Source organism: Symsagittifera roscoffensis, chromosome 8 (assembly GCF_963678635.1).
Source record: "Symsagittifera roscoffensis chromosome 8, txSymRosc1.1, whole genome shotgun sequence".
NCBI lineage: Eukaryota > Metazoa > Xenacoelomorpha > Acoela > Convolutidae > Symsagittifera > Symsagittifera roscoffensis.
Window position 1 is genome coordinate 31,224,154 of NC_087069.1, and position 22,937 is coordinate 31,247,090.

Here is a 22,937-nt window from a genome sequence, read left to right on the forward strand (position 1 = left end):
CTCCATCTTTTGTTTAGTTTCTTTCTACCTGTGCATCCAATCTCGTCCCCTTTCACTTGAATGAAGTAGTTGTTCTCACAGAAACAGCCCCCACCCTCGGCAGCACACAAACTGCCATCGGATACTCTGCAATGCGCCTGTCCGGGGTCACAGTTGCGGCTGCACTGTGCTGTTGCGGGGTGGAGCAGTGTTCCGGCGTGGCACAGACAAGTGAGCAGGTCGAATTTGTCCCCACAAGTGCAGTGGGTGCTGCCGAATGCACAACTTGCAACACATGTGTCTTGTTTGTTGTTCGGTCTAGTTCCTCCGTCCGCACATGTATCTGAACAGAAAACAAACTTAGCTGCTGATCGGTTCAGAGGCCATCTAGGATTTTGGCGAGGAGGGGGAAGATTATTTTATTTTAAAAAACTTGGAACTTTTCCTACCATTTTTAGTGAAAATTCCCAATACCAGTAGCGGATTTAGGGTGGAGGGGGCGCGGACGCCCCCTCCCCTCAGGGAGTCGACCCCCTGCCGACCCAAAGGGTCCCCCTTAGTACTATTTTCAGGTATCCCTTTTTGTTGACGGACCCTAAAATTGTTCTAAAGGCGCCTTCGGTGCCAATATATACTAATTTTGAGGGGGGAGCGCGCGCAAAAAAACGCCATTTTTTGGTCAAAAATTTCCAAAAAGTGCCTAAAAACGCCGTCTTCTATATTTTACCATCTATCATCAGATTAAATAAAACTCAAGTAGAACCTGATCTAAACTACATTTTATTAATTATAAATTAGATATTTTACCACTGTAAAATATTTAATATTAACCAATCACAATCCATCTAACTAACAAACCACTTATTTGTAAGTGCTGAAATTACTTGTAATTTCAGCACCAGAGAGATTTGAATTTAACTTAGAAATTAGTTGCCTCTCCCGAGTACTTCAGCAGCCGCAATAATACCAGTATACTCTAGATCTATTGAGCCTAGCAGAGACTAGTTAAACACCCTGAGACTAGTAGATATAAGAGTAAGATTAGGATCGGTATTAGACTAAGAAGTTGCACGAATCTATCCGGCCAAAAATAAGATAGCGTGACGAGCAGACGGTGTACCCTATCCGAAACTACTCTATGAGATAGGCCTCCATACTTAACTCATCTGGTGCGACCATAAGTCTCGAACAAGACCCTTAAAACAAATAAGCTTAGAACTAACCAAAAACAGATTAGAAATAGACAAAAACATTTTCAAAATGTTATACGACAATAATTTAATTGAATGGTCTCTACGACTCAATAGATCAGAGCCGCTATTCCGTACAATACGAGAACAACCAGGTATTGGAAACAGACCTCAAACAAGAGACGACATACGACTACGAAGAAATTTACCATTTAGTTTCATGATCGTACGGCAAAAGCCAACACAAACTTTTATATTTAGAATTTTAATGGCAATGAATTTAGATTTTCATTCGCAAACATAAAATCCTTGAAGAAAAATCTTCAATGCATCTACCAGGCGCTAAATAAATTACTATTGTTCAATAACGATTGATAAAAACATCTCTAATCGTTTCTTCCTCTGCAGTACTATATAAAACATATTTGAGAAAATAATATATTTAAAATAAAAATAAAAATTAGTAGCATGACAAAAAATTGTTAGTAAACATCAATCATCTTTCTGTTCCAGCTTCATCACCTAAACATAACAGCAATCCTAAATCAACTAATATCATCAAAACTAAAAATCACAAATTGTTATTTCAAATCTTAAATTTTATATTTTTCAAACTTAAAATTAGATAAATTTTAAACCAGATCATCAAGGCTTCCCTTGGATCTAAATAAATTTTCTATCCTTAATTTTAATTCTGATCATCAAGGCTTATCCTTGGATCAAACAGAACAATTTTTTTCTCCCCCACCTACTTATCAAGTGTCTAACGACATCAAACGTCGATTCACTATCCAAACTTTTCAAAAGACCCAGGACTAATAGAAATTTTTCGAATACTAACCATTCAAATTAGGCTAAACAGTGAAGAACTTCGGTTATTCATCCTTCACTTGACCCCTCCTCTTATACGACCCATGATAGATCTTAGACTTAGTAAGTTTAAATTAGTACCTAACGAACTACTTGCGTTCTAATTATACCTGAACCTTGTGGATCGATTTACTATTCTCCAACCCTTGTGAACACAATCACTACCCCTAAGTAAGATTAAGTAAGTTAACACCTTAGCTTATACTAGCCACGAGAAAGTAAAAATCATTCTTCGGAATCGATATACTTCTCTCTCCAACCCTGAAGGACTAACAGTCTAGAAAATTAAAATCACTAAAAACAACCTTGCATTCATCATCCTTAATCTTATCACATTGAAAAATCTAGGAAATAAACAAACAATCGTCATACACAATTGTGAAATCGAAAATCAAAAACACGATCTTGTTATAAGCCCGCATACACAAACAGTTGAATACATTCACACAAAACGACAAACACTAAAAAGAAAAATTCTAAGTAAGCAAAGACAAATAACACGAAAGAGATTTTCAAAACACCGAAATGCATTCTCCGAACCAGAAGTCAGTAGTCTCGATGCACTATACAAAGTAGAAGACTCAATAAATCAAACTTATCCAATCCAGGACCCAGTATATTTTTCCGATTCAGAAACAAATACAATTTCATCGAAAAAAGGAAAAAACAGAAAAAAAAGAAGCACAAACACAAACCAGTACATCTTTACAACTGGAGTCAACCAATTAGACACATTAATAATTATATATTAACAGTTATCAAACGAAAAGATGAGCAACACTCAAAGTGACGAAAGCCCCGATGAAGAATATGTTTTCCCCTTTATTATAAATTCACTAAATGATAGAGGAGAAACAAAATTTTGCAGAAATTTACTCATAAATTTATTTGAACCAGGAATCAGTCCATGTAAAACAGAATTCCCAGATGTAAAAATCAAGAGACAAATAATAGAACATTATCTCAAAGATATATTTAAAATAACACAACAATACGGTATCTACACGATAGAAATCAGTACACCAAGAATAGGATATAATAAATATGTTATTCAAACAGATGATCTTGATTTAGAATTTTCAAACGTATTCACAGAATACATCAAAAGTCTACAATATCATAACTCACAAAGAGCAAATTCAATATTCACAAATGAAGTTTTTGCTATAATATATACATATTTATCTATAATAGAAACAACAGAAGCTCAAAGTACATCACCAATCCAGACGTCAAAACATACAAAAGTCAGAAAAGAAATCACTGCATTTTCTACATTTTTCAACGGAATTCGTGAAAATTTTTACAGTAATGATGATTACAAAATACCAAACATGATTTGGAAAAAATACTAGCATGGTTTACAATTGATTATTTTACACACAACATAGACTTAATTGCACAAGCAAGAAAAAACTTTCGACCCCAAAGTAACAATGACGACACTGTCATTGCAGAACAATCAGATTATGTTTGGGACCCTGATTGGTCTCACCCATTATTTATAAACATCCCAGTCGACATCTCAGGTCAAGCAATAGATACAATGTCTCTTCACCCAGATTATACAAAAATAATACCATTAACAATTGATGCAACACTTTTAAAATATAATACATTTTTACCCGACACACAAAATAATAGTTAAAATTCAACAGTTATACATCATGAAAATCTCAATGGAACTAGAAATCTTACACAACAAGATATTCAAACACCATCACACTTCATAAATGAAGAAATAGTCCACACAACAGTAACAACTACGCAACAAAGTATCTCACCGATACACCCGAGTCTTACAACACCAAAAAATAACAATGCAACATTACCACAAGCAACTATGCAATCAACCGTAAAACCCTCGGTTGCTCCTAAATATTCACAAATGGATTATTGAACATTTAGACCAATGACAAAACCATCAAAACCACGAAAGACATTCAAAAGAAGTAATTTTGTAGAACACAATTATAATTACGCACATTCATCAAAAGCAAACTACCCTCCACGAAAAAATAATAATCATGTATGTTCTCACTATTAGGAGAAACCAATGACAACAACCAACTCAGTAAATTTTCAAACTAATTCAGATCCTCCACAGGATCATAGTGAAAATTATCCATTTTTTCAACAAAATAAAAACAAAAAGCAAACACCTCATTATACGAGTTATCTATCATCTGATGATGATGATTATTTACAACCAGATATTTTTGCACCATATACACAGGAATATCGCACACAAAGACCGCGACAACCTCAATCATCTCAATATAAGAGAATTTTTCCTCAAAACCCAACAGATATTCAAAATCAACAACCAATACAAATACCAAAATTAATTAATACACAATCTTTTCAACCAATACAACCACAAAACCCAATGACTAAGCACTCGTATCAACCAAATCAAATGCAGAAAGAAATACCATTACCATATTATCTACAACAACATGAAATTACAAAAAATCAATTGACAAATTTTTCGCAAATACCAAATGCCGCAGAATCACTCCAAATGACGATGAATCCATATCTCATGGGAGAATCGTCAATAACATCTAATAAACCATTGATGGTATTCACAGGAACAGACCCTGAATACTCAGTAGAAGATTACTTAAACGCAGTCACAGCAAATTTAATTTTGAATATAGGACCTGAACCAATAAATACACCACTCCATCAAAATTGGATACATAGACGCACAGCGTTAATACAAACAACATTAGATGGCGCAGCACAAAAATGGTTTTCAGTACTACCTATAGAAATAAAATCATATTGGAAAAGATTCGCACAAGAATTTTCAAAAATGTTTGATTCTGAAAGAAACAAACAACATCAAAGAGTTTTATGCAATGAAATTCGCAGAATACCAAATGAAACAATAATACTATTAGCAGTTCGAATCGAAACACTAGTTCGAAAAGCATATTCACCTAATACACATGATTATAAGAATACAAAAATGACAGAAATCTTAAGGATGACCTTAACACCACAATTAAGGAAAATTGCTATAAAGAAAAGAGCATCTCATCCTTCCTCAATTCGAGAACCAGATCTAGATTTCAAAAAACTAGTCGATAAACTAGAACAAGCAGAAATCACAATGAAACTCGAAGAAACCGAGAATTTAAAATTACAGTATGTTAATCGTATTGAAACAAAGACTACACACATTAACAACATACAAGAATCAGATATAGACCTATCTGAAAAAATCACTGAAATTTTAAACATCTATGAAAAGAACCCAAATTACAAAGGCAAACCATCTTTCAAAAACTGGTGTAATTATTGCCGACGATACGGACACAGTATTTCTGAATGTAGACAAAAACAGCAAGACAATCAAAATAAACCTCCAAAGCAAAAAGAGCCAACTAAGTCATTTTATCAATACATGAAAAAAGATCAAAATCTACCAAACAAGAATATATACAGCAATAATGGCTCTGGAAAACCACTTCCAAGCAACCAAAATTATTCTAGAAATCAATCACCATATAACTCTAGTTATAGAGGTAGATCACCCGAACAAAGAAATTCACGAAATTCCTCACAAAAAAGATATAGTCGATCGAATAGTCGAAACAACTATCCACGATCGAGTTCAAACACAACACAATTTGCTTCTGCATCCAGTTCCCATTCAAACTCAAGAAATAGACACTATTCCAACAACCGATCACGACACTCATTGTACAATAGAAATAGGAACTATTCAAACAATAGGAATAGAAGTTACTCAAACAATCGAAATCATAATTATCCAAACAACAGATCACGGAATAACTCATATAATAGATCAAATTATCAAAGATCAAATGATAATTACCAAAACAGATCAAGAAATATTTCACAAAGTCGAAACTCAAGTTACAACAATAGATGTAGAAATTATTCCCAATCACCTCATAGGAATAATAATCGTTACCCCGATTCTCAACATCGATATAGAAGTAAAACACCAAAACATCAAAGACAAATTAACCAAGTACAAACAAATGAAGAAATAACTTCAGACCCCCCAGGTATCGATAACACAGAAAATACCGAAATACAATTAAATCACATTAATTGTGAATCAACAGACAGTGAAAGTGATACAGATAATAATATTTTAGTAAATATGATATCTGTCGAAAACGATTATGAATCTATCACATATGAACAACCCTTTAGTTCACATATATACGAAAATCAATTAGAACTTCTAAATAATTCTTACATGGGACCAATTAAAAATAATACACAAACCACCCAGTAAGTAAACAAAATCAACACGGTAATTCAACCTGACAAAGACAAAGTACAAAGTTCAACCACAAATCACATATACCAAAATATACAAAAAGAACAACCACCATTTTTCTCCAAATTTTACCCTATTTATAATCAGGAACGAAAACACCTCAAACCACTATTACGATCTATCTATAATTTCTCAATAAAACAAGTTCATCAATGTGACAAAAATCAAAATCGACAACAACTCTCTATGTCAGATTTCGAATTTAGACCTATTCACAAATTTTTCAAAATCACAATTTCATCAATAAAATATGAAAGAAATACTAATTCTGATATTATTTCACTACACGTGTATAAGAATACGCCAAATACAATAACACTGCCCCTAGGATTATTAGGATATTGTGAAACAAACGCTACAACTTAACCTGTAAAAGAAATAGCATACAGAGTCAATAATATATTACAATTACTAGAAATTTGCCAAACCACAATTCTCGATGAAGAATTATCTATAAATAATATAATAAGCAACGAAAAAAGAAATAAAGATTATTTCACAAAAACTCCATATTTCAAACCCACATTCAATATAACAAATTATACAGAAGAACAACAGAAGTTTTTAACTATGTTTAATTTTCAACATTCACAAATAACACAATAAGAATTTGATAAATTAGCCAAGCAATTAATCAAATATTCATCAGTCTACGCAACATCCAAATTTGACGTCGGTAAAGTTAGTTCATCTCTACACCTTCCATTAAAACCAAACGCAGTTTTCAAAAAACAAAGAGCAAGTAAAGTACCAATTCACTTACATGACAAAGTCAACAGATTACTAAACATTTTACAACAATACGAAATTATATCACCAGTAAATAAAGAAGAACAACCAAAAGGTAACACATTTATCAACCCTGTTATCATCCTAGCAAAAAGTGAATCACTAAAAATAGTTTTAGACGCTAGATATCTCAATTCACTAATTGATGAATCAAAATGCAATTGGCCTATTGAACCAATACAAGTAATTTTAACAAAAATTAATGGAAAAAACTTCACAACCGCAGATATGAACAGTGCTTATAACCAAATGCCATTAGACGAACAGTCACGACGTTTAACGCAATTCGTTATTGGAAACCAACAATACGAATTTAATCGATTATTCTATGGAATATCCATAGGACCAGCAGCTTTTTCAGCTTTCATGAGTAAAATTTGTAGACCACTAATTCTAAAGAAAAACGCAATCACATATTTAGACGATGTCTTTATGCAATCACAAACCAAAGACGAAATGTTTACAGTTTTAGAACAATATCATAAAATCCTTCAGAACAAAAATCTGAAAGCAGCCCCAGACAAATCACATTTCTTTTTAACACGAGTAAAATTTTTAGGACATAATATCGAACGAAACACTATTACTCCATTAAAATCACGCATTGACGCAATTCAAAAACTTCAACCACCAACAAATAAAAAGAAATTCAAGAATTCCTCGGAATGTTAAATTTCTTAAGTAAATACGTTTATAAAATGCAATTATACTTAAGACCCTTCTATAACATCCTTAGACAACAGAATAATTTTGAATGGACCACTGAACATCAAACACGATTTGAAGAAGTTAAAAAACTCTTAACAGAACAAATATCAAACACAATTCCAGATCCAAATCAACCATTTTACGCAATATGCGATGCTTCAAATTTTGGCATCGGCGCAGCATTACTACAATCACATAGTGGAACAAATAAAAAGAACCTAATATCAGCAAATTCACGACTATTTACACAAGCCGAATAACGACTCTCCACTCTAATGAGAGAGTGTACAGCTATAATTTACACACTTACAGAATATGCATTTCTGATACTTGGATCAAAACATCCAACAGTTTTATTCATAGATCATAAACCAATTAAATTTCTTTTTACACAAAAGTCATATCCAAATCATAGATTTTATAGATTTCAATTAATTCTAATGAAATTCCCAAATTTACACATAGTTTGGACAGCAGGAAAAAACCTTGCATTACCAGACACATTAAGTAGAAATACACCACCAGAACTACTTACACGAAAAACTACAGTCAAAATACCGAAAAATATTAAATTTTATCTCGCAAAAGACGAAACATCACCCCGATTAGAATGTAAATACGCAGTAAAAACTGATATTGATCAATCACAAATAAATAATTTACAACACTTCCCACTCTATCTAGATTGCCAAAATAATCACTATGAAGTTGATTTATTAGGTACATCCACGTTTAAACCAATTCCTCACTCATAATGGATAAAAAATAATACTCAGCAAAAAAAAGTCAAACAACAATCGCAGAAAAAAGACCTTTTTTCACTAATTGAAAAAGAAAAATTAACTGATAAAATAAATTTATCAGGACCCCAGACAAAAGACACAAAATATACGATAAATCAAGTTTCTATCCTTCATGACCCACTTGACACAATTCCCCTATCAAAACTAGAAATTGACAATATTTTTCTCCCACCAACAGAAAAAATTACACTTGAACTTTTAAAACGATACCAAAATTTAGACCCAATAATTCGACAACTCAAATCATGGCACAAATATAAAAACAAAACCAGCAAAAACTGATACCACAATTTTAGGAAATAAGACACTTCTCCGATATTTTCGAAAATTTAATAACACAACGATAAACGAAAATACAGATCTTTTAGAATATCAATTAGATGATTCTAAAGTTCCCTGTCTCTCTTTAAGTATGATACTAATAGCATTCAACATTTCCCATACACAGAATACAAAAGGACACTCCGGATCAGAAAAGACATATTCAAATTTTACACAAAAATTTTATTTTCCAAACGCCCCAATTTGGATAAAAGTATTATGCAATGATTGTATAATATGTCAATTGAACAAACCTTAACCAAATCAAAAACAAATAGCAAAAAAAAACAAGATTTTAAAGGACAAAGTTTATACTTCAATCACAGAATATCATTCGACACAAAAGGACCAATTTTCCCCATCCTCAGAAGGAAACTCCTACATTATGGTCAATGTTGATGCACTTACGCACTATGTAGCACTCAACCCAGTACCACATTGTAACGCTTATTACGCTTAGGAAACACTCTACGAACACTGGATAGCTAAATTTGGACTACCAGAAGTTTTAGTAACAGACAACGGTACAGAGTTCGATAACAATGAAATCATCACATTATGTCACCTATACAATATTAAACATAAACCACGTACATCTCATGCACCTGGGACAAATGGATTAGTCGAAGGTATGAACCGTTCATTACAAGAATACCTTAGATGTATCAAAAATTGAAATGATACACGATACACAGAATGGTCAACAGATGTAAAATTATTCCCATTATCATACAATTGACAAATAACAACAACTTTAGGAATGTCACCATATGGAATGGTTTTTAACCAAAAACCAATAAAACCAATTATGTTCACCGCAAATGCACACAAAAATGCTTAAGGACATTGCAAACCAAATAAAGATTGAATATGCTATAACCTACCATTACACACACATGATGAAGATCATTTTCATCACCCACAAATTCTCAAACTAGCCTCCGGTACACACACCGAATGGATTTCAAACAGAGACAAAAATGAAATCTACCAAAAAGTCACAAAGAAATTGCTACAACGGCAAAACATCAATAACCAAATAAATTTACGTTTTACGTCAGCTACCGATTTAAAAATTGGAACATTTGTTTTGATACCAAATTTCCAAACACAAAAAGGAATCTCTAAAACGTTACAACCACTTCAAAAACGACCCTACCAAATAATTGCTAAGCCCACTGAAGTAACATATAAACTCATAGACCCCACAAAGAAGGAAATTGTTCAACATAGAAACAATTTACTACCTTATTATCCGAAAGAATACGCCTTACGCGAATTAACCCAACTATATTCTTTCACCGGTTTAAAAGTTATTCAAAATAACACACAAATAGAACCAGAAATTAACGAAACTAATGATAATCAACAAACACAAATTCAAAAACAAGACAAAAATCACAAAGACGCAAAAACACTAAACTCAGATAAATTAGGAAAAAAAAAGAAAAAATAGAAAAATGATAGAAAAAATCTTGCCACAAGAACAAAAAGACAAATCTACACATAGAGAATCATCACGACTTAGAAATCAACCACGGAAAAATTACAAAACATTCATCCCACAATCTAAAATATTAAAGAAAGTTGAATTTCACAAATGAACCTTTCTCTTCTTCACAGAATTCATACCTCATACACATCTCACACAATTTGAACTTCCATATTTTCCAAATAACAAGCTGAAACACGCAGTAATTCTAGTTCAAATTCAACAAATAAGATTCACTCAACTCAATCGCCTTCCATATCTCTAACACCAACCTATTAGCCGACAGACATTGATCTCCAGGCATATCTGTAACTATAACTTTACAACCTCCAGGTCAAAAATAAGCAACTTGCTGAAATTTGACAACTAAAATAAAGACCACAATAATACTACAACCCTCCCCTATCTAATAATCCAAAGATCAACAATATTTTCCCAACTTCGCCCTCAAAAACCCTCCAACCAAAAATGGCAAATTAGCCTAAAGTAGAAAAGAATCATGATCATTTGGCCTAAAGTACAAATATCTCAAAAATACCACAGATTACCCACCAAATAAAAATAAAGCAAAGAAGACCCCCCGAGCACCATATAATAAACCCCCAACAATTTTTCAAGTAACTCAACCCACTTGTCAAAAAACCAATACATAATCCGACCACACTTGAATTTAGCCCCAGAAATTCAAAAAATATTCGACGAACGAATCATTTTCTTAAATGCTTTTCTTCTCAACAGTTGCCACTATAAAAAATTTAATCTCGAACTTTTTCATAAACCTTTTTCTAATTTCTAAACTTTTGATAATATTTTTCATTGACACTTTTGAAGTTTTTATAATAATCTTAATAATTTTTGTAACCTAATTCTAATTTTCTACACCCTATTCGCAATATATTCCCATCTTTCCCTACTCATTGACCACATCTACAGGTACGATAATTTAAAATCTATTTAAATGATACGAACAATTTTTAGTAGAACAGATATTTTTTTACTATTCATAATTTTCCTCACACTTTTATCATCCCTAATCATGACAATATGCAAATGTGTAAAAAGGCAATAGTCACATTCGCCTTAGCTACAATTCTTTTGATCTTATTCATTGAAGAATACTATAACAAACATAAATCTTCTCACTAAAATTCTTATATATACAGAACACATTTCCAAAATTGCTAACCAACCAGCACCAAATCCGTCTTCACCGACATCTCCACAAGAAAACCCAAAAGTACCTACAACTACCCAAAACCCCCAAACATCCACACGAATTTCATTTCAAGATAACCCGTACACTTTTGAACGACACGCCCGCTTATCTGAACCTCTTGAACCAGTTCAGAGACAAGCATCACTAAGTGAACCAACATATAACTTGTACCCCACATTACAACAAGATTCAAATCGAATTCGACACATCAGTCAAAATCAAAATACAATTGAAGTAAATAGACAAATAATACATCCCAGACGAAATAGAAATTTTCAAACTCCTAGAATCACTTTTAGCATACCTCAATCTCCAACACCATCAAGCTCAGAAAACTCTAGTATAACACTACCAGATACCCCAACGCTAACTCCACAACAAAGTACACCTAATATTCAATCAGAAAATCTAGGATCAACACCAACATCAGCACAAATACGTGAAAATCCTTTTAACCCACCTAATCCAAACGAACGATTACCCTATTGGATAACACAATCACACACACAAGGAGAACCAAACTTAGTAAATGACCCAATAGATACTTCATCAGATACAACATTATCATCCCTACCAGAAACATTATCACTTCCCTCGACACCATCAATAAGTCAAATTTCACCATCATTTTTTCCATTAAACATTTCACACGATATTGATACTCGATACAGTGAACAATCTACAAATATACCTCTAGGATTAGATTGAAACACATTTGTAGCACCTCCTCCTTTATTTGGACAACATAACGAAAGCCACCGACTACACAGTTGGGCACTTAACAGATTACAATATAGACAAGATATTCACGAAGATATCCGAGAACACAACGTTCAAATATTACAACAAAACAGTCTTCAACTAAAGTTCGAAATAACAGCTAAACTTAATAATATTGTACAACACCCTTATCCATTAAGCCCCCCAATTATAACAGCTCGAACATTACCACCACCATTTATAACAACGGAAGAAATATATAAATACGATAGATATACAAAAAACACAATGGGATATATGATATTTTATAACCCATATTCTGGACTATCATACACATGTATATTTTAAAGATATTAACATTTCAACACATCTTTTTTCTTATATTTTCCGACTAAAACACAAATCCATCTCCTCGCACAGGACCTCAAGATTTATTAGTAACACACTATGATTGTGAAGAAAACGAACAAAAAACATTACACAATAATGCAATAAATCAAGTAACACAATGCGAAACAGAACCACAAGCCATAGAAACTAAAAACGTAATAGCAACATTATATTCAAAAGCCCGAGCAACGACAGTCACAGGATATAAATTTACAGCAACATTTTCCGAAAAGAAAGTACATTGCTCACAAGTCGCTAACGGAAATAAAAACAGACTTGATCACGAATCGTTTTACCAAAGGCAATATAGAAAGACTTTTACATCTCAACCCCGATGATTGTAAAACCGAATTACACAGATTAAACCTAACAAAAATCAAACACTCAGAGAGAAAAATTGTAAATTTCCATGTCTTCACCGATTTTGTACATCAAGCAGAACTTGAACGCTATCAAGGACATATCAAGACGAAAAATACCCATACAATGGCGCACACGGACGATTAATTTATGATATAAACGATAAACATTGGATACCACACATTGGAATAAATAACCCTTCAAACTGCAAAGCAGATACAAAAAATAAAGGATACCAAGAAATAATGTTTTTTGATTAGAAAATACAACTTGAAAAAATACAACCCACACGAGATCTATCAGATAACACATTGATCTATCAAGGAATTCGATTATCTTGTAAAAATGATCAAGGATATTGTGATCCCACAACGAGAACCCAAGCAACAATCATTTGGTTTCCCGAAGAAACATGCACAACATTTCAAGTAGCAAAAATACACGCACAAATGATAAAATTTCATGAAAAATATTTCATCGAATAAATTCCATACAAACACGAGCACCCACTTGAAAAAGTAAGCAATGATTTCAAAAATCCACACAATATAGAAAACAAGCTAACACGTTTTCAAATCTATCAAGAAGCAGAATTTGCATGTAAATATGCAAAACCACTCTACAAAACACAAAATTCAGAAAGTCTTGTCGAATACAAACAAGGTTTCGACATGACCACTGGAAAAGTCAAAATAAACCCACACGCAACAGCCCATTAATTAAATGAAGTCAATCCCTGCACCCCAGTAAATTTTCGTAAATATAATGGTCAACCCGGTGGAAAACTAACACCAATTGACAATAAAAGTACACGACTACAAGAGTTATCTCTTATGAATACCATCCACTTTGGAAGCATACACTATGACATTCATTTAGACATGAAATTAGACTACACGATTAGTAGAATTTTTCAAGAAATGTAACTTTCTGAATTAGAAACACTATATCAACTATGCGAATTGGAAAGAACGCAAATCTTACAATCACTCGCATTAGCAGTATTAAAAATACCCTACGCAGGATATTTTTATCAGGAAACAGATCAAATTTTTTTGATTACGAAGGAAATAATTTATGGTTTTATACATGCACCAAAAAAGTATCACCATTATACGTTTTTGAAGATAAACGTTGTTACAAAAGAATACCCATATTCTACAAAAATAAAGTACATTTTGTCGATACACTTTCAAGACGAACATATTTTTGGGATACCGCAGTCCCATGTGGATCAGAAAATAGCCACAATGTCGTACAATTAAACCCTGACGAAGATAAGTAAAACCTACTAACACCATATACTACATTAATGCTATCACTCAAAAAGTTTTCAACAGAAACCATCCGAGCCATTGCTCGAAACCCAAATATAGAAATACAATCAATTGGAATTTATTCTAAATCTGATATACAACACCATATTAGAACACAACAATTCCAAGAATTACTTACACAAATGGATACCATACAACGACAATCAATTGATCAAAATTTAAGAAAACTTGCAGAAACCGCAGGATTTGCAGACCTTTATACACAAGACTACAGCGGATATTTTAAAGACATTAAAGATTATATATATTTAAACGGTGAAAAATACAGACCACAAGATATTTCACCCATAAATATTTTTAGTTTTGTAACATTAAGAAATGAAATACTCGTTTTTCTAGGATGGCCCTATTACATCTTAGAAAGATTGACTATCTTATACGCTATGCTTAATTTTATAGGATTTATTTTCTCACTACTAAAAGGAATCTATAATACATGCGCTATACACATACAAGTCAACCGTCAAGCAAGTGTAGCACGTATATTCTTTGCAGGATTTTTTGGAATACTCTCCTCATCCATTAATAAAATACTTTTAGACGCACAAATAAAAGAATATAACACAAAATTAGCCGCAAGACCAAATACATACGACGAAGAACACAAAAATGTAGATACAGCACCTACAGCACCACAAATACCAACCCTACCACAAAATCATCCCTTATCTTTAGTTCCCAGAAATTTTCGAAATTTAGCAATCACAAATAACCCAAATTTTCGACCAAGTTCAGCACAAAGCCTCATTCAGCATTTAACGACAAATCATTCAAAAAACAATAATACATACGAAAAAATTATAGAACAACCCCACACCACCACTTTTCAATCTCAGCAATCATTTTTTTAGCCCACGATGAGCCGACAAGTTCGAGCCCTCCACCGCTCAAATTCCCACCCAGCCAATCTCCAAAACCCAATCTCAATTATACCACTTTTCGCTTTCCCCCAACCTGATTTTCCAATTATTAATATACCATCCAGCACGAGTTCAGACACTAACTCAGATATTTCAGTTTTTCAAACTATTTCACAATTTAATAACTCAGACCTCGAAACTCCCGATGAATTTGCAAACTCTGAACCATCTCCTTCCATCTATACCCAAACCAGCCCTTCAAATTTTTCATTACCCCCTTTTCAACCCATCCATACCAGTCAACCACTACCATCCCTTTCCACTGCCTCTTATGCATCCCAAGTCACCCTAACATATACCCCATCCCTTTCTGAAAGATCGAACAATAACTCCCCAGATACTCCACAAATCTCCTCAGAAATAGATAACTATATTACCCTACAACAACAAATTGCCTACTCCCATACTCTTACCATCCTTCATCTATCATCCATAACCACATCATCCGGCCCACCAACACCTACACCGCTATCGGACTATACCCCATCATTAGCTCAATCATCCACATCCACTGAAATATCCACTAGCACTAACCGAGCTTACCGCACTTTTAAACGCAAATTCCAAATCACCCATTCACAACTAAACCCGGAACAGCTAAAGAATATATTAACCATCCACAACATAAAACCTTTCTCCAAACAAACTTACCATCATTTCCTCAATACACTTTAAATACCCCCACCACTAATAACGACACTAGAAATTTTGTTGATGAGCACGCTTTAATGCCAACACTACACTGGACATCATACTACCACTATACTAACCCTCTTTTTCTACCCCTTTATAATACACAAATCGATAATGAAAAATGCAAAAATATTTTATATAGACTAACAACAGCCCTAACACCACGACAATTCACATACGTTGGATTTAAAAAATTACCCAAATCATTCACCGCACCCCGAGCTAACGATTTCACTATCGAATATTATGATCACAACATCATACGCCCTAACCAAGACCAACTTTTAGACGACGACCGCTTTGCTAACCCGCAACTAACCGAAAAAATTTTCATCAAAACATCATACTTATTCAAACTTAACATTTTTGATAAAAAAACATGACCACATAATCTCCGAAGCCCTCATTGACATGCAAGCATACCAAAGTTTTCAAGACAAATTTCAATTATTTACACTAACCTTCCACTTTCTTTCACCACAAGAACGCGATTTGCACTGCTCCCACGATATTATGTTACGCACTAAACAGACACACACTTATACAAACTATCGTTTCATACAAAATCACTTTGACTTACACACACCATCTCGACAGCCCCACCATCGTTTTCAATTTATTAACTCAAAATACACGTCACCATTTTTTCTTAATTTTACTTATTGTATCAAAAATACTAACCTCCGTAACTACGATCCCGTTCACCAAATGTATCTATTATGCCCCATCACGAAGACCTTCCAGGACGAAGAATCCAGACCCTTCCTCATCCCGCATGAATTCCCACAACCAATTGAAACTCCCATTTTAGAGTTTATCCATAATACTAAATATAATCATAAAATTTACAATCTAATACAAAACACACCTCATGAATTCGCAGTAGGCACCGAAGAACTAAATATCATCAAAGCACTTGATTTGCTTTGGCCACTGCTATAAACTAAAAACATCATCCGCATACTAGCTAAATTATTGACAACATCTGAATTAATCCAAGCACTCTTCCCACATGGCTTTTTCCCCGAAGACTAAGGTAAGTATAATTAAATTACTTTAACTAATAAATATAAAATCTACTAACCATTTTCTATAATCTTAAACTTCTTTTTCTAGTCTTCTCATCACCATCATCTACAAAAACGGAAAAAGAAAATAAAAATATAAACTTGTTAAATTAGAATACAATTCATATAAAACTCATTTGCTAAAACTATTTTGATATACTAAAATTTTTGCACTATATAATGTCGTAAAATTCATACCAAATGTAGTAAATTAATTTATAAATTCTTCCCCCAAGAAAGCAGTAAATATGAATACAATGAAAATTTATAACTTCAAATTTCCCCGAAAGTAGTAAAATTCAAATTCAAGCAGTAAATTTATGAATTGAGCAAGCAGTACTAACCTTTTTATTTATTCGCAAAAGAATTTTATCCATACTCGCACAAATCGCCCAGAAAGTATTATTTAAAATAATGATTTTGTGTTTCAAGCTTTCAATAACAACAACTCCAACTAACGATAACAAGTTTCCAACTTTTCTTTAACCCGGTTGGAATGGAGTTATACACTACACCAAACTAACCAATGCAAATGACTAAACACCACAAATCATAAAATAACAGCATGAATAAGAAAAGAACACCAACGGTACCCAAACCGGATTAACCCAGTTTAAAACTGGATAATTTATTCTTTTGAAGACTATTATAAAGTCAACGAAAGAAATAACAAAACACAAAAAAGTCGAAAGACAAACCCAACCCAAAAACAATTCGATTTTTGAAAAAAAGGACACAACCATAAGTAACATAAGAAAGCCCGGAAAAAACCAGCATATAAAGTTAACACAAAACAGGACCCCTCAAAGAAACAGCATAAAATCATACTCCCACTCCTGGCCTAACCCACAAGAGAAGGACGTCCTGAGCATGCTCTATAGCCGGCCTAACCCACCGCGCTACAACCACGCTTTGTGACCACACTTCTATTTTTAATAAGAGGTACTCAAGGGTGAGTAACTCTTCAAAATAACTGAACTAAAATAAAACGCTTTTGTGAAAACAACTAACCAAGATCATAACTAAAAAACAATTAACTAAAATCTATAAAAAGTAAATCATAATATGCAGTACATAGATCACACACAACCACAAGAACGAGCATCCAAAGACTAGACGATCCCATCACAACTTGAACAAAAAGAATGGCTACCAACCACAACCGACATGCCGCCCACAATCACGACTCAAAGGATTTAGAGTACGACTTGACTTCGCAGCAAAGGACTTCATTGAACCAGACCAATGACCACCTCGATGTTCAAGTATACGTACAGATCCGAGTAACAAGGCATCCCTTCCAAACACGAATTTCACGCCATTCCCAGATGAGGCTGATCACAAAACAGTTCTCCACAAATGCAAACAAAACTGACATAGCAAAGCATTTTGGATTCTGGAATCTAAACGATTTCATTGGGGATCGCATTCGTTGTCGAACGACAAGAAGATAACTTCCTGTCCATCAATCCAGCGTTCTGGAACGTTTCTCTTGAAGAGAAACTATGTCGACGACTCTAGTTTCCTGGACCTCTCTTCTCCAAGGAACAAGAAAAAGAAAATGATGTTCGCCACATACCCACATACCAACGTTCATCATCCATCCTTCAATTGCAGAAGAAAGAGATAGAACTCAAAAACTCTGCAAACCCCCGATGCGTGGAACCTGATCTCAACTACTTTTTATTATTTATAAATTAGATATTTTACCACTGTAAAATATTTAATATTAACCAATCACAATCCATCCAACTAACAAACCACTTATTTGTAAGTGCTGAAATTACTTGTAATTTCAGCACCAGAGAGATTTGAATTTAACTTTGAAATTAGTTTGAAAGTTAAATTAGTTTTGAAATTAGTTGCCTCTCCCGAGTACTTCAGCAGCCGCAAAAATACCAGTATACTCTAGATCTATTGAGCCTAGCAGAGACTAGTTAAACACCCTGAGACTAGTAGATATAAGAGTAAGATTAGGATCGGTATTAGACTAAGAAGTTGCACGAATCTATCCGGCCGAAAATAAGATAGCGTGACGAGCAGACGGTGTACCCTATCCAAAATTACTCTATGAGATAGGCCTCCATACTTAACTCACAAGCTAGTAAACTTCCTTTTTTGTCACATGACTGTGTCAAGTCTATTTAAACTGCTGTGAGTGTTTACCTGCGCATCGTCCAGACGTGAGGTTGGTGGCATATCCGGCAACACACCTGTAGTTCTCTGGCAAATCCGCACTACCATCTGGCAACTCACACTCATCGTCTCCGATTTCCATACAACCGTCTATAAAAAGATAAAAAAATAGACAAAAGTTATACACAACGACCATCTATTTTTGATCAACTATGATGTTAAGCTGCATGGGTCAATAGTATGAAAAACTTCATTTTTAGCATATCAAAAAATCAAGAAACTATTTGGCCTCTTTTTTTCTTTTTCTCTATTTGAGGTTTGCCAAAGACTTTTCGCTTTTGCATTTCTTTGGTATACCAAGCAGATAGCTTGACCCAAGATATATGCATTCAACCAATTATTCTGCCCAAGAAAACTACTATTTTTCCGATGAAACTATTCATAGCACAAATAGACTCACATGTAGCTTTGCCAGCTGTAACATTGGTGTATTGTGTGGCCAATGTACTGCCATAGAAAGCGTAGACTCGGAAGGAGTAATTAGTGCCGGGGGTCAGTCCATTCACCACTCTCTCATACACCTTCGAACACACTTCATTTCCGCCAACAGTCTCAAGTAGACATGAAGTGGGCGCCTCATACGACGCCTCAACATCAGCTGAAAGGTCAGCTGGGTCCACAACAAATGCCCTGATCTCCACAATTGTGCTTTCCTCTAGGGTCTCCTCACTTGGGTAAGTTGCTTTTATTTTGAGTGATACTGATCCGATGTCTGCCTCTGGGATTTCAACTTCACTGAATGACAGAGGACCTTAAACACAAAATAAATCAGTTACAAAACGAAAATTAAACCAAAAAAGCTGCCAACATTTTTTGTCCTAATTGTTTGACCATGTGAATTTAAGAGCAAAAGTGAACAAGAACAGAAAACGGCGTCTTTCTCATATTTTAGCATTAATATAAATATTGGAGCTCAGCCAATCTACAGCTCCTACTTTTAAAAATCGAATAGACTGTTAGCAAACAAAGAGAAATATGGATGTTTGGTGATATAATCACACTACACACGTGCTAATTGAATAAGTGATAGCAAATTTGCATAATTAAGTTCTGCATATTTAGTTCTGAACCTGAAAAACATTGTGTTGACCATGAAAACTAGTTCTTAGTAAATTTCAAGAAGTTGACTGAACGGCGAAAAGCATTATATGGTTTGGAATTACATTGAGGTAAAGTTCGGGGCTATTTTGAACCAATTAAGCGGCAGTGTAGTACTAGGAGAGCTTTCTGAGCTGCAGTCTCTGAATAAACGGTAGTTACCAGTGGAGTCTTTCGGAGTCCTTGCTCTCAGCTTTAATTCATATTGAGTTATATTCGATGGGTATAACTCATAGAGTAATTTCGGATAGGGTACACCGTCTGCTCGTCACGCTATCTTATTTTCGGCCGGATAGATTCGTGCAACTTCTTAGTCTAATACCGATCCTAATCTTACTCTTATACTATCTAGTCTCAGGTTGTTTAACTAGTCTCTGCTAGGCTCAATAGATCTAGGGTATACTGGTTTATTGCGGCTGCTGAAGTACTCGGGAGAGTTCAACTAATTTCTAAGTTAAATTCAAATCTCTCTGGTGCTGAAATTACAAGTAATTTCAGCACTTACAAATAAGTGGATTGTTAGTTAGATGGATCATGATTGGTTAATATTAAATACTTTACATTGGTAAAATATCTAATTTATCCAATCATAAAATGTAGTTTAGATCAGGTTCCACCCATCCGGGTTTTACAGAGTTTTTTAGAATAGTTTTTCTGCAATTCGAAAGATGGATGATGGACGTTGGTATTTGGCGAACATCTTATTTCTTCTGGGTTTTCTTATTAGAGAAGTCCCAGATTCAATCATTGTGTCTTCTCAAGACAACGACTGGGTTTTCGCAACAAACTCAAATCTGATTTCAGAATGGTTGGCTATGTCAGGTTTTTCTGTTTCATTGGTGAGAACTTCTTTGTGTTTGACCTTGTCTGGGAATGGCGTGGAGATTGTGCGTGGAGGGGATGCCTGGTTACTCGGATCTGTACGTATACTTGAACATCGAGGTGGTCATTGGTCTAGTTCAATGAAGTCCTTTTCTGCGAAGTCAAGTCGTACTCTAAATCCTTTGAGTTGTGATTGTGGGCGGCATATTGATTGTAGTTGGCCATTCTTTCTCGAGTGTAGTAGGGTCGTTTTGTCTTTGGATGTTCGTCCTTGGTGTTGTATTCTGATCTATGTATTTCATAATGTAATTTACATTTTATAAAACTTTTATTAGTTTAATATTTTTTAATTATGATTTTAGTTAGTTGTTTTCACAAAATCTTTTTGTTTTAGTTCAGTTATTTTGAAGAGTTACTCACCCTTGAGTAGCTCTTATTAAAAATAGGAGTGTGGTCACAAAGCGTGGATGTAGCACGGTGGGTTAGGCCGGCTATAGAGCATGCTCAGGACGTCCTTCCTGGTGGGTTAGGCCAGGAGTGGGAGTATGATTGCATGCGGTTTTTGTGAGAGGTCCTGTTATGTGACAACGTTTTATGTTGGGTTTGTTGTGGTTTTTCTTATGTTTTGTTGGTTGTGTCCTTTTTTCAAAAATCAAATTGTTTGTGGTATGGGTTTGTCTTTCGACTTTTTTGTGTTTTATTATTTCTTTCTTAGACTTTATAATAGTCTTCAAAAGAATAAATTATCCAGTTTTAAACTGGGTTAATCCGGTTTGGGTACCGTTGGTTTCCTTTTCTTAGTCATGCTGTTATGCTATGTGTTGTGGTGTTTAGTAAGCTGCATTGGTTAGTTTTGTTTAGTATATAATTCCTTTCCAACCGGGTTAAAGTAAAGTTTGAAACATGTTATCTTGTGTTAGAGTTATCGAGTGTGAAAGCTTGGAACTGAAATTCATTACTTTAAACAATTCTTCGTGGGCGAGCTGTGCGAGTTTGGATAGAATTTTTATGCGAGTGAATGAAAATATCAAAAGGTTAGTACTGCTTTTGCTTCTTATGAATTTACTACATAGAATTTTAATTTTACTGCTAGTTGTTGGGGGAAATTAAGTTACAAATTTTCATCATTATTAGATTTACTGCTGGTGGGGGAAAAATTTATAAATTAATTTACTGCATTGGTATTATATTTATTTAATTGTTGGTGCAAAAATTTAATAGGGTCTTAAACAGTTTTGAAGAAGTTTGCTATTTTTTATTTTTCTTTTGTGAATTTTTCAGATGATCTAGGATGAAGGCTAAAATTCTAAAGAAAACATGGATAAAGAATGGTGAGTTTCTAATGTTTGAATTAATTAGTAATATGTATAATTCATACTTACCTGTTAGTCGTCGGGGAAGAAACCGTGGGGGAAAATGTCGTGGATGAGATCTGAAGTTGTTAGTAGTTTGGCTAATATGCGGATGATATTTTTAGTTTGAAGCAGTGGCCAAAGCAATTGAAGTGCCTTAATGGTGGTTAGTTCTTCAGTGCCAACTGCAAATTCATAAGGTGTGTTTTGGATTAGATTATATAATTTGTGGTTGAATTTAGTGTTATGGATGAATTCTAAAATGGGGATTTCTATAGGTTGTACAA

At 34.0% G+C, this 22,937-nt stretch overlaps 1 protein-coding gene across 2 annotated transcripts in view; it reads right to left on the bottom strand.

The window, feature by feature from the left end:
- Positions 1-22,937, bottom strand: part of LOC134853401 (uncharacterized) — a 95,926-nt gene that overhangs the window by 18,553 nt on the left and 54,436 nt on the right. For both annotated transcript variants that reach the window (XM_063869394.1, XM_063869395.1), the window contains exons 13-15: positions 19,779-20,129; positions 19,349-19,468; positions 29-322 (exon numbers count right to left, since the gene is read on the bottom strand). In XM_063869394.1, coding sequence (XP_063725464.1) covers positions 29-322; positions 19,349-19,468; positions 19,779-20,129 — 765 coding nt within the window. The remainder of the gene's footprint in view (positions 1-28; positions 323-19,348; positions 19,469-19,778; positions 20,130-22,937) is intronic.